This window comes from Acartia tonsa, chromosome 2, assembly GCF_053477335.1.
Source record: "Acartia tonsa isolate MP-2025a chromosome 2, ASM5347733v1, whole genome shotgun sequence".
NCBI classification, from domain to species: Eukaryota; Metazoa; Arthropoda; class Copepoda; order Calanoida; family Acartiidae; genus Acartia; species Acartia tonsa.
Genome location: NC_137261.1, coordinates 27,125,772 through 27,139,657, shown reverse-complemented (window position 1 = coordinate 27,139,657; position 13,886 = coordinate 27,125,772). Strand labels below are relative to the sequence as shown.

Below are 13,886 nucleotides of genomic sequence, written 5' to 3'. Positions count from 1 at the left end.
GGGCAAATGTCACGAAACCTATCTCCACATAATACTCTTTGCCGCTCAAAAATGTTTTCAAAAGTTTCTAGCCAGTATTTGCTAATACTAGAAATTTAAAAGATAGTTTTGGGTAGTTTTCCCATGATTTAAAGCAAAAATATGTTTTAAAAAGTTGATTCCTACGTAATTTATGACAGATTTGTCCAAAAAATAGCAAAAAACGGCTTAACGGCCGAGCTGTTAGCCGTTACTTTTTCAACTTTTTGTTCAATTTAAGGAAAATAGACCTACCAAGGATTACTCATGTCAAGTTTCGCAACTAACTTCTGATTTAATCCTTGATTACGAGATGGTTGCATTAACCCCTCCCCCTTTATAGAAAAGCTTCGCTTTTAAAAAAGAGATATTAGCGTAGATATAGGAGTCAGCTTGCAGAGGCCTTTGTGGATAAATTCTGAAGAAGTAAAAAACATCAACATCAACAAATCTAAGAATTAAAGACCACTTCAAAATCAAGAGAAGTATTACATCATTTAGTATCAGAATACCTCATATGTCAACGAACCTACGAAGTCCAAGAATTGAAAACAAGACTACAATGAAGAGAAGAATTGAAGAATTACATTATATAGTAAAAGCATTGCTGCTTCATAAGTCAATACTGTTGGTCTGTCTCGTAGATAAATACAAAGCTCTCCTATGAAGTACAACCCATTTTTACTTATAATTTTTTTTAGATCTTTAGGTTCAGACAATAAATCCTTTTTACTTTATATTACAATAGGATAGGTTTGTATTTCCTTTCTTTCACATCATTCTGGTTGTCCTGAAAATTTTAATTATCTTTTATGTTAGTACAGTAAACATCAAAATATAAAATGTAATAAATGACTTTCTTCCAATGAGCTATGCTACTTACTTTTCAATACAAGCGACCCTATTTTTACATCAAAATTTAAAACAAACAAAAATACCTAGGTATGTAATTTCAGATAAAAAACATCATGACAATGTTAAACGAAAGTGAATCCGCCAAAATAGAAAATGATGCGAAGGAGATGGAGAAACTGTTGAGAGAAATATCACAGGGTGCCAGATCTGCCAGGTAGATATTTTTCATTGTGGCTCTGGAAATCCAATTAATATCCACTGGATTAGAACCGGTTCCGAGCCACACTGAACGATCATACATTGTATCGTATTATACAAGATAATTTTCCAAGAAAAATTAATAAAAATTCATAAAATTAATTCCTGTTTTTTTGGCCCAGGCCTTCGGCCTTGAACTAAGAAAACTGGTATGATAATATATTTACTATCCGCGGAAAAATGTCTATAATACGATGTTAGAAATAACTATCATCATAACATTGAATTTTTATGCTTGAATTATTCATGTATGTCCAGTTTATCAAAACAAAAAAGCCAATACTCCCTAAAAACATCTCAGACTGCTTGCCCAGTATTAGGAATTTACACCAAAAATAAGAAAAGTTGACAAGTTTTCCGCAAAATAATTTTAATTGTTTAGATTCTGTGTTGAAGATATTATAGATTTTGTGAAAGCGAAACCACCTACAGAAGGAATAAGTTTTCTGGACATAAAGAACAGACTTCTTGCAAGGTATCGTAAGCTAAAGATGTATTTTATGTGTTGTTGTTGTGTACTTTGCAGATTTTTTATCATCCAAGACCCAGCATTATAATCCAGTATTCTCATAACACACAAAGATTAGAAAATAATTAACAATTCAGCTCCAGGGATAGGCAATTCATCAATTTCAAATTTTTTGGTTGGTAATCAATCTGAATTCATTGGTTTTTATGGACAGTATCCAAACCTTTCCTCCTATTATTTTTATGTACTTAAGGATTGATTTATTTTACGCCTAAATATTGAGTTGCTGAGTGAAGGACGCTAAGCTTGAAAATAATAGCTTTATAGTTCTGATATGCACAGCACATTTTCCAAATACCTAACATTTTAATTTAAATGAGTTACAAGGAAATTTTTTTTTGGTTTCTGTATAAAATAAATAGGTAGATAATACAGGGAGTAAGGGAGGGGACAATGGATCGAATATTCAATTTTTAAGAAGTCTCAGACTTTGGGGACTGGCTTAAAGGGAATGTGCACGAATACAGCAGATTCTTACTGATTTTGGGGACTTGCGCATCAATGCCCTGCTAACTAGCTGAGCTAGTTTTGAATATGCAGACAGAAAAGTTTGTTATTTATCGCTGGTTTTAACAAATATTTTTTCCCAAGAAAATGTCTTTTCATGTATAGAAACTCTACTATAATATTTATGTATTAAATAATCTAAGAGAGAGAGAGAGAAATCCGAAATCCAACTCCCAAGGCACTACAGAACCATCCTCTCCCAATTAAGATCCAACTATTGTCCTAAACTCCAAAGCTACCTCCATTCCATCAACGCTTCTCTTACCCCCAACTGCCCATTCTGTCCTGCTAATCCTACCCCAGAAACAGTCCAGCACCTCTTTTCATGCCCAAATAATCCTACAAATCTTACTCCTATGGACCTCTGGCAAAATCCCACCCATGTAGCTGCCTTCCTCTCCTCTCATCCAAGTTTCACCAGCCTTCCTCCCCTCCAACGCCCCCCTCCAGAGCCCCCACCATAAGCCCACGCCCCCCCCCCCCCTCACCCTACTGATGACAACCCGGACCAGAAACTGACTTTGAACAGCCAAAACAACAACAATAATCTAAGAACCGCTTGAGTTTAGGGGTCAGTTATAAATATATCAGAAGGGTTGAGGTAGTTCTAAACAAGATTTTTCTAGTGATTAATTACAGAATGTTTACTACATTGTGATGTGTTAATAATTTAATTTTCAAGTAAATGATTTTTTTCTTAGAACTAATTTTGTTCTAAATTAGGTTACCATGATCCCTTTACAATTTTGGTAAAATTTTCTTGAAAAATCTGGTTTTCATTGCTTTTCAGCGAACCCTCTTAAATTGAATTAATTGCCCATTGTCCTCTCCCTTACTCCCTGTAGATAATAAGTATAATATTTTTAAAAGAATAATACCTATATCATGGATCTAAAGGGACAAGACAATGGCCGATAAATTGATGTACATTGTACAATTACATGCCCAATAATGATACCTAACAAAATTGCACCTCAGATTGATTGCAGTTAGTGGTTAAAACATTTGGAATCTTAACTCAATGAACCAACCAATCCAAAGGGAGAGGCGGTTGTGACACTTCTTGAAACCAAAACTAAAAGTCAAAGGAACTCAACTAAAAAAAAGAGTTACAGCACTGAAATTCAAATTTGGTATGGCAGTTGCTTTAATGGTTTTGGATTCATAAACAGTCACAACCGTCCACTCCCTTTAATACAGTCCCCTATATGTTAAACCAACAAATAAGAAAACGTTAATGTAAAACTTTGGGGACTAGTGTAATAAACAGCCCAATATCTCCAACCACCCTGATAATATATATAATAAATCATTTGATAATTTTTTTTAGTTATTCATCAAATCTTGGTCTACTGATGCTAAGAAAATGTCATGGACAAGAATTAGAAGGAGAAAAGGCAATTGATAGATTAGTAGAAATCAGGTACAAAACAAAACAAAAAGTAAAGAGAACTATTCAGAGATCACGTAAAAAATTTAGAAAAATTCTGGGAAGGTAAAATTCTTATATGGCATTCTTGAAACAGTTTTAAATATTCTTTTGCTGTTGTAAATTTTTTCTATTTTGAGTACCTTTTTTACTATCCATTGTGTTTGATATAAGTAATGATAAGTCAATAAAAATGATAGACAATAGCCATAAATTGAAGTATTTTATCGCGTCGTGATCTCTAAGTATATCCCACCTCTTAATAAATGAATAATAAAACATTTTAAACATTATCTTTATTTATAGAACCGTGCTGGAGAAGGTGCGTCCAATTGACCAGAAGCTGCGCTACCAAATTGACAAACTTGTCAACATTGCAGAGAGTGGTACTATAGACAAAAATGATCCTTTAAGGTTGGTCCTTATATTAGAAGTGAGGAAACTCCCAGGGGGGAGAAAGGGACATTCAACTATTAATTAGACTTGTACCGAAAGTTTCATGGTGTAAACTTAAATGCTCCAAAACTAAGGGTACTTTCATTGAATTTTCATTTGTCGGTTCCTAACTAGTAGTGTTCAAACTTTTTAACTATTAATCTAAGGAAGGGGTTATGTTGTTTATCATTATTGGGGATGTACATTTTCTCTTTATTTTTTATTAGCGAAGCTACTCAGCTTTAATTCACTCGTGAATAGTTAATGTAGGATTCTTTTCTGAACTAAATTAAATTTTAAAATTTCCAGGTTCAAGCCTAATCCTTCTGGCCTGATGTCGAAGCTGGAGGAGGAGGAGGGTGATGATGAAGAAGAGAAGGCGGGCACTGCTGGAAGGAAGAGGGATGGCGTGTATAAACCTACTCGCAATGTTCCACAATTCTTCCAGGATGACAAGACGGCAGATCCGGTAAGTGAAATGGCGGTGGTCGGCGTTAGCGGTGTTAAAGGGTGTTAATAAAATAATCGCTTTACTTTTTTTCAATATAAACCCTACAGTTTTGGTCATAAACACACAAAAAAACAATTCATGCTCAAGCAATGACAATGAGAAAGCAATATTGAATTTTGAATCTACTTTCCTCTCCAGAGTGCTACAGCTCTAGACATATCCCATGTTGATAAAATTTATGGCAGCCTAAAATCATAGAAATTATTCATTTTTCAGTATTTTACTTAACTTACTACCTAGTTGTTAAAAGATTAAGTTGTCATCTCCGTTTATCTCTTAAGAAATACCCAGCAACTAAAAGCCAAATTATAAAGGACAGGTACTTGTTTATTATCAATGTAATAAATTGTTTACGAATGTTTTAGGAGAAGCTGGGTGAGAAGAAAAAGAAGCACATGCTATCAAGATCTATTATGGACAGTATCAAAGAACAGTACCTGGATATCCCTGAAGAAGTTTCTAACAGGGTAAATAAATTACATATTACCTATTTATATTTTTTTCTCACAAAAATTCCCTTTTTTGATAATACTATTTAAAAACGATGATAAAGCGAAGTTCAACAGATGAGAACTAACGAACACAAACAATTACAATTAAAATAAAATAATAAACAAAAATTCTATCTATCTTTTACGGACGTACAGACACGCTTTAAATGTAGAACAGATATATCTCAATCTCAATCTAGAGGATGTCCCAGTTTTTTTTAGTAGGGGTATAGGGACGGGTGATAAATCTTATTTGGATGGGTGGGTGTGAATTACCCTTACTAAAATGTATTTTTTATAATATTGCCTATTCACAACCCCCCCCCCCTCCCCCGTAAAGGATGTTTTTCTGTCTCCGCCAAATTAGAATCATCTGAGAGAAAAGATATATGAATTCCAACAAAAATTACCTATAATGGTTTCAGGCTGGTACAATGAAAAAGAGGAAGATTGATGAAGATCAAGAAAGAACTCGCTTTGAAGAAGATAATTTCATCAGATTTAGAACAACGAAAAAAGAAAAGTAAGCTAGCTATTTCTATTTCATTGTTATTAGCGAAGCTACTCTAAAATTCGAAAAATCCGTTCTGTTTGTCAGTCTGTCAGAGACAGAAAGGGGTAAACTTGATTTTCTCGGCTCCTATAAAAGATAGAGAGCTGAAATTTTCAGGGATTAATTATGTTGACATTCTTCATATATTTTTACTAAGATTCATTAAAATTTCCGGACATCAATCCGTAATTTTTTAGCTTCGCTACTTTTGGATGTTGTCATCCTTGTTTACCTCTTAATAAATATAAGGTGGTAAGGCATTGAATTGTGAATTATATTGGTCCTAGCTTATACCAACAACGAAATCAATTCGAGAAAAAAATCACGGAACCAAACGTGATTTTCAACTATAATTGGGGGCCGGGGGCAACGTATAGTAGAATTGCCGACCTTTTTATCTGCTCCCCAAATATTATTTCAGATTGATTTCGCTTGTTGGCTATATCTTATTCCTGTACTGGCCCCCAAATTTTTACAATTTCATCTCATTAAAAACTATTAACTTTTATTGAACCTTAACTGGGTTGTGCAAACCTTCAGTGACTAGTTTTTTCCACTAGGTAACGACTTTAACTTTACCACGGGATGGAATGTTCGAATTAGATATTTTTTATTAGATAATAATCTATAATACAAATTAGAACGGTGTCTGTCTGTCTGTTTGTTTGTACCGAAGGATCTCGCTAATTGAATCGATCGGGTTCTCCTTTACAGGGTAGCTTCTCACAGGTCCCGGGAAGGTTTATAACTAATTTCTTAGGGGGTGGAACTATAAACTAGAATTAAAATAGTGGGGTCGAGTACCCCCCCCCCTTCCCATAGTATTTTTAAAAATTAATCAACCTCTTTTCTTTAAGGGGCAGAAAGAGAGATATTTATGAAACCTCAACAACAATCGGAAATGAAGTTGTTAATTTTGGCCGCAATGTTTATGATGAAAACGACGGCGGCGAAGGCAAAGGAAAGAAAAGAAAATCATCCACTAAATCTAAAGGAAAAGGCAGCAAGAAATCCAACAAATTTAAGAAGAGAATGTAATTTTTATATTTTTTATGAATAAATAAAATTGTTGTTTTTTTTATATGTACCTAAAATTTATTTTTTAATTTTTTTTCAGAATAAAAATGAAGGCTGTTGTACAAAGGGTTAAGAGTGGCAGTGTAACTGTTGATGGAGAATTAAGTATGTATAAAATTACACTGACACCTTTTTCAATATTTTTTTATTATTACAGACTGAATGCCTAAAGATCCATTTATATCTCGATTTAAAGTGCAATTAAGTGGAAAAATCGTCTTAAATATCGTTAATTATTACATATTACAAAACCAGCTTTTGGGGGGGTTGGGTTTAATATTCCAACCCTGATTTAATTACACTCTTAAAAAAGAAATAACCAACACTGAAAATTGTTTTAAATAATTTTAGTTTCTTCTATTGGAAAAGGCATCGTAGCTCTAATAGGAATACACAGGCCAGCAATTTTAGAATAATAAATAACATTGAACAAATTTCAACCAGATGGTTTGTTTAAAAAAATATATTTTGAACAATATGTTAATGATTTTGATGTTTCTTTAGGTCTAAAAAATATTTTTTTATTTAATACTAATTGCATCTTGTCATTGTACCTAAACTTTAATGCAGTAATCTAATACATTTTGTTGCTTTACTGCAAAAAGTTGGACTAAAGTATTTTTTTTTTCATTTGCAAATTACCCAGGTACCTACTCAGTTAACTAGATAATTGTAGAAGCTTTCTTTACCTATAGCTTAAACTTTAGGTATTAGAATTTAGAATATCATAAAAATAAATAAAATAACTTAAATATAAAAAGTTTTAACGAAAAAATACTAGCCTATGTTGTACAGAGATGACACAGTTAAAGAAATGGAATATATTGTGAGGAAACTTGTGACCCTCAGATTATGGGATGATGACCAGGGAAGGAGGTGGGCTAAATCTGCTAAAGATTTAGATTTAGGTAGGTACCCACTTCCAGGAACAATAATTTGTATATTTAAATATTGAATCGAAACTAAAGACGTTAAAAATGGTTCTTACTGTTGCTATGTTAGGTGCACGACTTAAATAGTTAGATTAGGGGGAATGCCTTGGCCCAAAACAGGCGCAACTCATACCATGCATGCAAAGTTAGGACTTCTCAGACAAATGTAGTGCAATCAAAGGGTTGGTTGTCTGATGGATGTTACCCTAGGCGATTGTATTTCATTTAACTGAAGAGGTGTGGGTAAGAAGGGGAGGAAAACGGGAAGGGTGGGAAAATTTTCCTTTAAATTGTTTGTCAGAATATCATTCCCTTGTCCCTGCGTTCTATTATTCGTTGACTGAAAGATGTAGTACAAACTAGTAGAGACTAAACTTCTCCACTAATAATTTTAGTAAAAGAATGAGCAATTTAGTTTATTGTTTAATGTACTTATACAGTATGACCCTCGAAAAAGTATCTTTAAGGGTATACAGTCCTTATTTCTTAATGTATCACAAAAAATAGCATATGTCCTTGTTCTCTGTACATTTCCACACAAACATATATAAAATTTTTTATTTTACCTCCATTAACACCGGAGATTTTTAGAGCTAAAGTTTTGAAAAAGTGACTGAGAAAAATAATTTTTTTTTGTTTTCCACTATTTTTGGATGGTTACATTATGTCTTTCTGGTAACTGAAGAATGATAAACAAAGAAAAACATGGTAACTAATTATTTCTTTTTATTCCACCAAAAAATATAAATTTTTAAAGGCAAAAAATACTACTGAATGAATTGATTATTTGCAAATTTCAGCCTATTTACTTACCCTTATTTAAGAAAAGGATTAATTATGACAGTTGCTCCGCCCCCTTTTTTGACATCTCAATCACTTAATAGGGGGTTAATTAATCTTTTTAGACTAAAAAATCATTTTAATGTAATTTTATTTTCCTTATAACTTTTTTGTTATTAAAGTTATGATTATGAAACAAAAACAATATTCCTGCTATATTCATAAAGATTTATTTGGTTTTTTAATCTAAAACAATTTTGCCTCATAAGTAAGTTTTTCAAAATATCATTACACAAGAAAGACTCAAAAATATGTGTAAAAAAAGACTTTTAACTTAAAACCTAAATTTTTTGTTTCATTTTTGTATAAAGTTTCTGCTAGTAACAAAAATAATAGGATTTCTATCTTAATTTTGCCAAAAAAGTCAATTTATGTTAAAAGTTACTTTTTGCTCAGTCACTTTTTCAAAACTTTAGCTCTAAAAATCTCCAGTGTTAATGGAGGTAAAATTAATTTTTTTATATATGCTTGTGTAGAAATGTACAGAGAACAAGGACATATGCTATTTATTACGATACATTAAGAAATAAGGGCTGTATACCCTTAAAGATACTTTTTCGAGGGTCATACTGTATATATCTAAAATTATATTTTTAGAATATATTTTTTTTGTTTACTATAACTTAATGATCTTGTATGTTTCAGAAATCTTGTGTGTCAGTCAATTTACATTATATCATACTATGAAGGAAAGGAAAACTTATTGATAACATACTAGGGTTGGGCCGGATACAGAATAACGGATATCCTGGCCAACGTTCGATATCCGGCAAATTACGGTATATCCAGCCAGATTACCGGATATTTGGCATTAAAAATCAGCCGGATATCCGGCCCAACCCTAACATTTACCTAATTAAATCAAAGTTAATCATATTTTACCATGCTGCATGCCAGTGTTGCGGATCCGGATCCTCCAAATTTGGTCAGTGCGGACAATAAAAATAAAATAACCAAATTTTTCAAAAAATATTTATTATTTAATCTCGAAGTCAAAAATACTTTTAATTTTCAAGTCTGAGCCTAAACCTTAAAGATTGACTCTCATCACGAGAATGTCTGATTTTCAAAATTTGTAAGTGACTATTTTATATAAATTTAGGTAGATTTTTCCATAAATTTATGCCCCAGGATTCGGATTCTTGGACTTAAAAAAATGCGGATCCGGATCCACAACACTGCAGCATGCACATGTAAAAAATAACTTTTTGTATGTTTTTCGGGTCTTCTTACAATTATTTTCATTATAAAGTCATCAATTTGTTTAAATAATCAGGGAAATAAACCTGACTTTAGATCAGCAATGGCAGGAGAACAATCCAGTCAGTTTTATAACCAATTTCTTACTGAAATGAAGAAAGCCCATAAAGAGGATAAAATTAAGAATGGAGTTTTTGGAGCTATGATGGACGTAAGTTATTTTAATGTAAAAAAATACAAATTCCGTTTGTATATTTAAGAATTTCTAAGCTTTAGGACACCTTTTAAACTCTCTTTATGAACTTATTTTCTCTCTTTTCTATTTATCAATTTTATGTTTTATTGTATATTTCTTGTTAGTCAGGCAGGGTTTTACCACTTTAATCATGTAAAAAATAGGACTAGAAGAATAGTTCTAGTGGTTTTAAAATCGTTTAACAGAGCCTAATTAATCTGGCCCACTTCGGCGTCTGCTTTCTGTCATTTCATTGGTTCTCTTAGCGTTAAATCGTCTAACTGATCTAATTTAAGGGGGGGGGAAGTTTTGACACTTTCGCTTACTCCGTGATTATTGGGCTAGGTATTAAAGTTAGACTATAGGTTATTTGGGATAAAAGTTTACTTTTGGTTAGTACTTCACGGATTTTTAATCATTTTTTGGATAGCCCTACCCCCTAGCCCCCCGGGGCTCAAAATCCCCCTAAAAATGAACCTAACCTTAATTTTCTCAGGAACCATTTGACCAAAAGTGATGATTTCTTAAACTTAAGCTTTTATGCTTATAAACTAACTTCTGATTTAGAAGTCACCCCCCTGCCACCAACCCCTAGCCCTCCGGGGCTCAAAAAAACCCTAAAAATGAACCTAACCTTAATTTTCTCAGGAACCATTTGACCAACAGAGATGATTTCTTAAACTTAAGCTTTTATGGTTATAAACTAACTTCTAGTTTAGAAGTCACCCCCCTGCCGCCAACCCCTAGCCCTCCGGGGCTCAAAAAAACCCTAAAAATGAACCTAAACTTAATTTTCTCAGGAACCATTTGACCAACAGAGATGATTTCTTAAACTTAAGCTTGTATGCTTATAAACTAACTTCTTGGTTAGAAGTCACCCCCCTGCCGCCAACCCCTTGCCCTCCGGGGCTGAAAAAAAACCTAAAAATGAACCTAACCTTAATTTTCTCAGGAACCATTTGACCAACAGAGATGATTTCTTAAACTTAAGCTTTTATGCTTATAAACTAACTTCTGATTTAGAAGTCACCCCCCTGCCACCAACCCCTAGCCCTCCGGGGCTCAAAAAAACCCTCAAAATGAACCTAACCTTAATTTTCTCAGGAACCATTTGACCAACAGAGATGATTTCTTAAACTTAAGCTTTTATGCTTATAAACTAACTTCTAGTTTACAAGTCAGCCCCCTGCCACCAACCCCTAGCCCTCCGGGACTCAAAAAAACTCTAAAAATGAACCTAACCTTAATTTTCTCAGGAACAATTTTACCAATAGAGATGATTTCTTAAACTTAAGCTTTTATGCTTATAAACTAAGTTTAAGTTTAGAAGTCGCCCCCTGCCGCCAACCACTAGCCCCCCGGGGCTCAAAAAACCCTAAAAATGAACCTAACCTTAATTTTCTCAGGAACCATTTGACCAGCAGAGATGATTTCTTAAACTTAAGCTTTTATGCTTATAAACTAACTTCTTGTTTAGAAGTCAACCCCCTGCCGCCAACCCCTTGCCCTCCGGGGCTCAAAAAAACCTAAAAATGAACCTAACCTTAATTTTCTCAGGAACCATTTGACCAACAGAGATGATTTCTTAAAAATATACTTTTATGCTTATAAATTGAGTTTAAGTTAAGAAGTCGCCGCCAACCCCTAGCCCCCCGGGGCTCAAAAAACCCTAAAAATGAACCTAACCTTAATTTTCTCAGGAACTATTTGTCCAATAGAGATGATTTCTTAAACTTAAGCTTTTATGCTTATGAACTAAGTTTAAGTTTAGAAATAGCCCCCCTGCCGCCAACCCCTTGCCCCCCGGGGCTCAAAAAAAACCCAAAAATGAACCTAACTTTAATTAAAATTTCTTATTTGAAGAGTTAGAGGTACACTTATTGAACCAAATATGCTTCTTTTTGGATGTTATTGACATATCTGCTGAACAAAAATATAATCAGCCTACAGGTTCAGGTGCTGCAGGCCTCCAGGTCCACTCAGGAGACAGGTAAAAATTTAAATTTCTTATTTGAAGGTTTAGAGGTACACTTATTAAACCAAATATGCATCTTTTTGGATGTTATTGACATATCTCCTGAAAAAAATTAGAATCGGCCTCCAGGTTCAGGTGCTGCAGGCCTCCAGGTCCACTCTCGACAGGTGAAAATTAAAATTTCTTATTTAAAGAGTTAGAGGTACACTTATTAAACCAAATATGCTTCTTTTTGGATGTTATTGACATATCTGCTGAAAAAATTAGAATCGGCCTCCAGGTTCAGGTGAATATCTAAAATGGTTAGTTTGAAATTTAGAGGAAAGGTATTTAAATAGAATAAGGTTAAAGTAAATAATATAGTCAAATTTATTGTTTACGGCTTCAATATGTGTTCCCGACAGGCTCCAGGAGCCTTCTCAACAGGTACAAATCCTTATGTGTAATGTTTGAATTAAGATGAAAGGTTACTAAATAGAAATGAAAAATATGTACAACAAGAAACTTAATCAAGGTATAAAAAATCTAAAGTTATCCTATATGATAGCTACTTATCTCCAGTGAGCAATATTGTCGCCATTTTAGAACTCTGAAAAAAATACCTTGCAGATTAAATTATTTGTTAAAAAATACAAAAAATACAACTTACTTAGGGTGGGTCGATTTCGGAATTTCATATTAGTAAACCTTCAAATAAGAAATTTAAATTTTTTCCTGTCTCCAGCACCTGAACCTGGAGGCCGATTATATTTTTGTTCAGCAGATATGTCAATAACATCCAAATAGAAGCATATTTGGTTCAATAAGTGTACCTCTAACTCTTCAAATAAGAAATTTAAATTAAAGTTAGGTTCATTTTTGGGGTTTTTTTTAGCCCCAGGGGGCAAGGGGTTGGCAGCAGGGGGGCTATTTCTAAACTTAAACTTAGTTCATAAGCATAAAAGCTTAAGTTTAAGAAATCATCTCTATTGGACAAATAGTTCCTGAGAAAATTAAGGTTAGGTTCATTTTTAGGGTTTTTTGAGCCCCGGGGGGCTAGGGGTTGGCGGCAAGGGGGTGACTTCTTAACTTAAACTCAATTTATAAGCATAAAAGCATAAGTTTAAGAAATCATCTCTGTTGGTCAAATGGTTCCTGAGAAAATTAAGGTTAGGTTCATTTTTAGGTTTTTTTTGAGCCCTGGAGGGCAAGGGGTTGGCGGCAGGGGGGTGACTTCTAAACAAGAAGTTAGTTAATAAGCATAAAAGCTTAAGTTTAAGAAATCATCTCTGTTGGTCAAATGGTTCCTGAGAAAATTAAGGTTAGGTTCATTTTTAGGGTTTTTTTGAGCCCCGGAGGGCTAGGGGTTGGCGGCAGGGGGGCGACTTCTAAACTTAAACTTTGTTTAAAAGCATAAAAGCTTAAGTTTAAGAAATCATCTCTATTGGTAAAATGGTTCCTGAGAAAATTAAGGTTAGGTTCATTTTTAGAGTTTTTTTGAGCCCCGGAGGGCTAGGGGTTGGTGGCAGGGGGCTGACTTGTAAACTAGAAGTTAGTTTATAAGCATAAAAGCTTAAGTTTAAGAAATCATCTCTGTTGGTCTAATGGTTCCTGAGAAAATTAAGGTTAGGTTCATTTTTAGGGGTTTTTTGAGCCCCGGAGGGCTAGGGGTTGGTGGCAGGGGGGTGACTTCTAAATCAGAAGTTAGTTTAAAAGCATAAAAGCTTAAGTTAAGAAATCATCTCTATTGGTCAAATGGTTCCTGAGAAAATTTAGGTTAGGTTCATTTTTATGGTTTTTTTGAGCCCCGGAGGGCTAGGGGTTGGCGGCAGGGGTGTGACTTCTAAACTAGAAGTTAGTTTATAAGCATAAAAGCTTAAGTTTAAGAAATCATCTCTGTTGGTCAAATGGTTCCTGAGAAAATTAAGGTTAGGTTCATTTTTAGGGTTTTTTTGAGCCCCGGAGGGCTAGGGGTTGGTGGCAGGGGGGTGACTTCTAAATCAGAAGTTAGTTTATAAGCATAAAAGCTTAAGTTTAAGAAATCATCTCTGTTGGTCAAATG

At 33.9% G+C, this 13,886-nt stretch overlaps 1 protein-coding gene across 1 annotated transcript; it reads left to right on the top strand.

Annotated features, from left to right (window-relative positions):
- Positions 1–624: 624 nt before the first annotated feature.
- On the top strand, positions 625–6,711 carry LOC145308200 (neuroguidin). The gene is made up of 8 exons (XM_080150250.1): positions 625–1,087; positions 1,514–1,606; positions 3,498–3,590; positions 3,903–4,010; positions 4,341–4,500; positions 4,908–5,009; positions 5,459–5,556; positions 6,444–6,711. Exons 1-8 carry the CDS (start codon positions 987–989, stop codon positions 6,622–6,624), a joined length of 936 nt encoding a protein of 311 aa, XP_080006376.1. The 5' UTR covers positions 625–986; the 3' UTR covers positions 6,625–6,711.
- Positions 6,712–13,886: the final 7,175 nt, after the last annotated feature.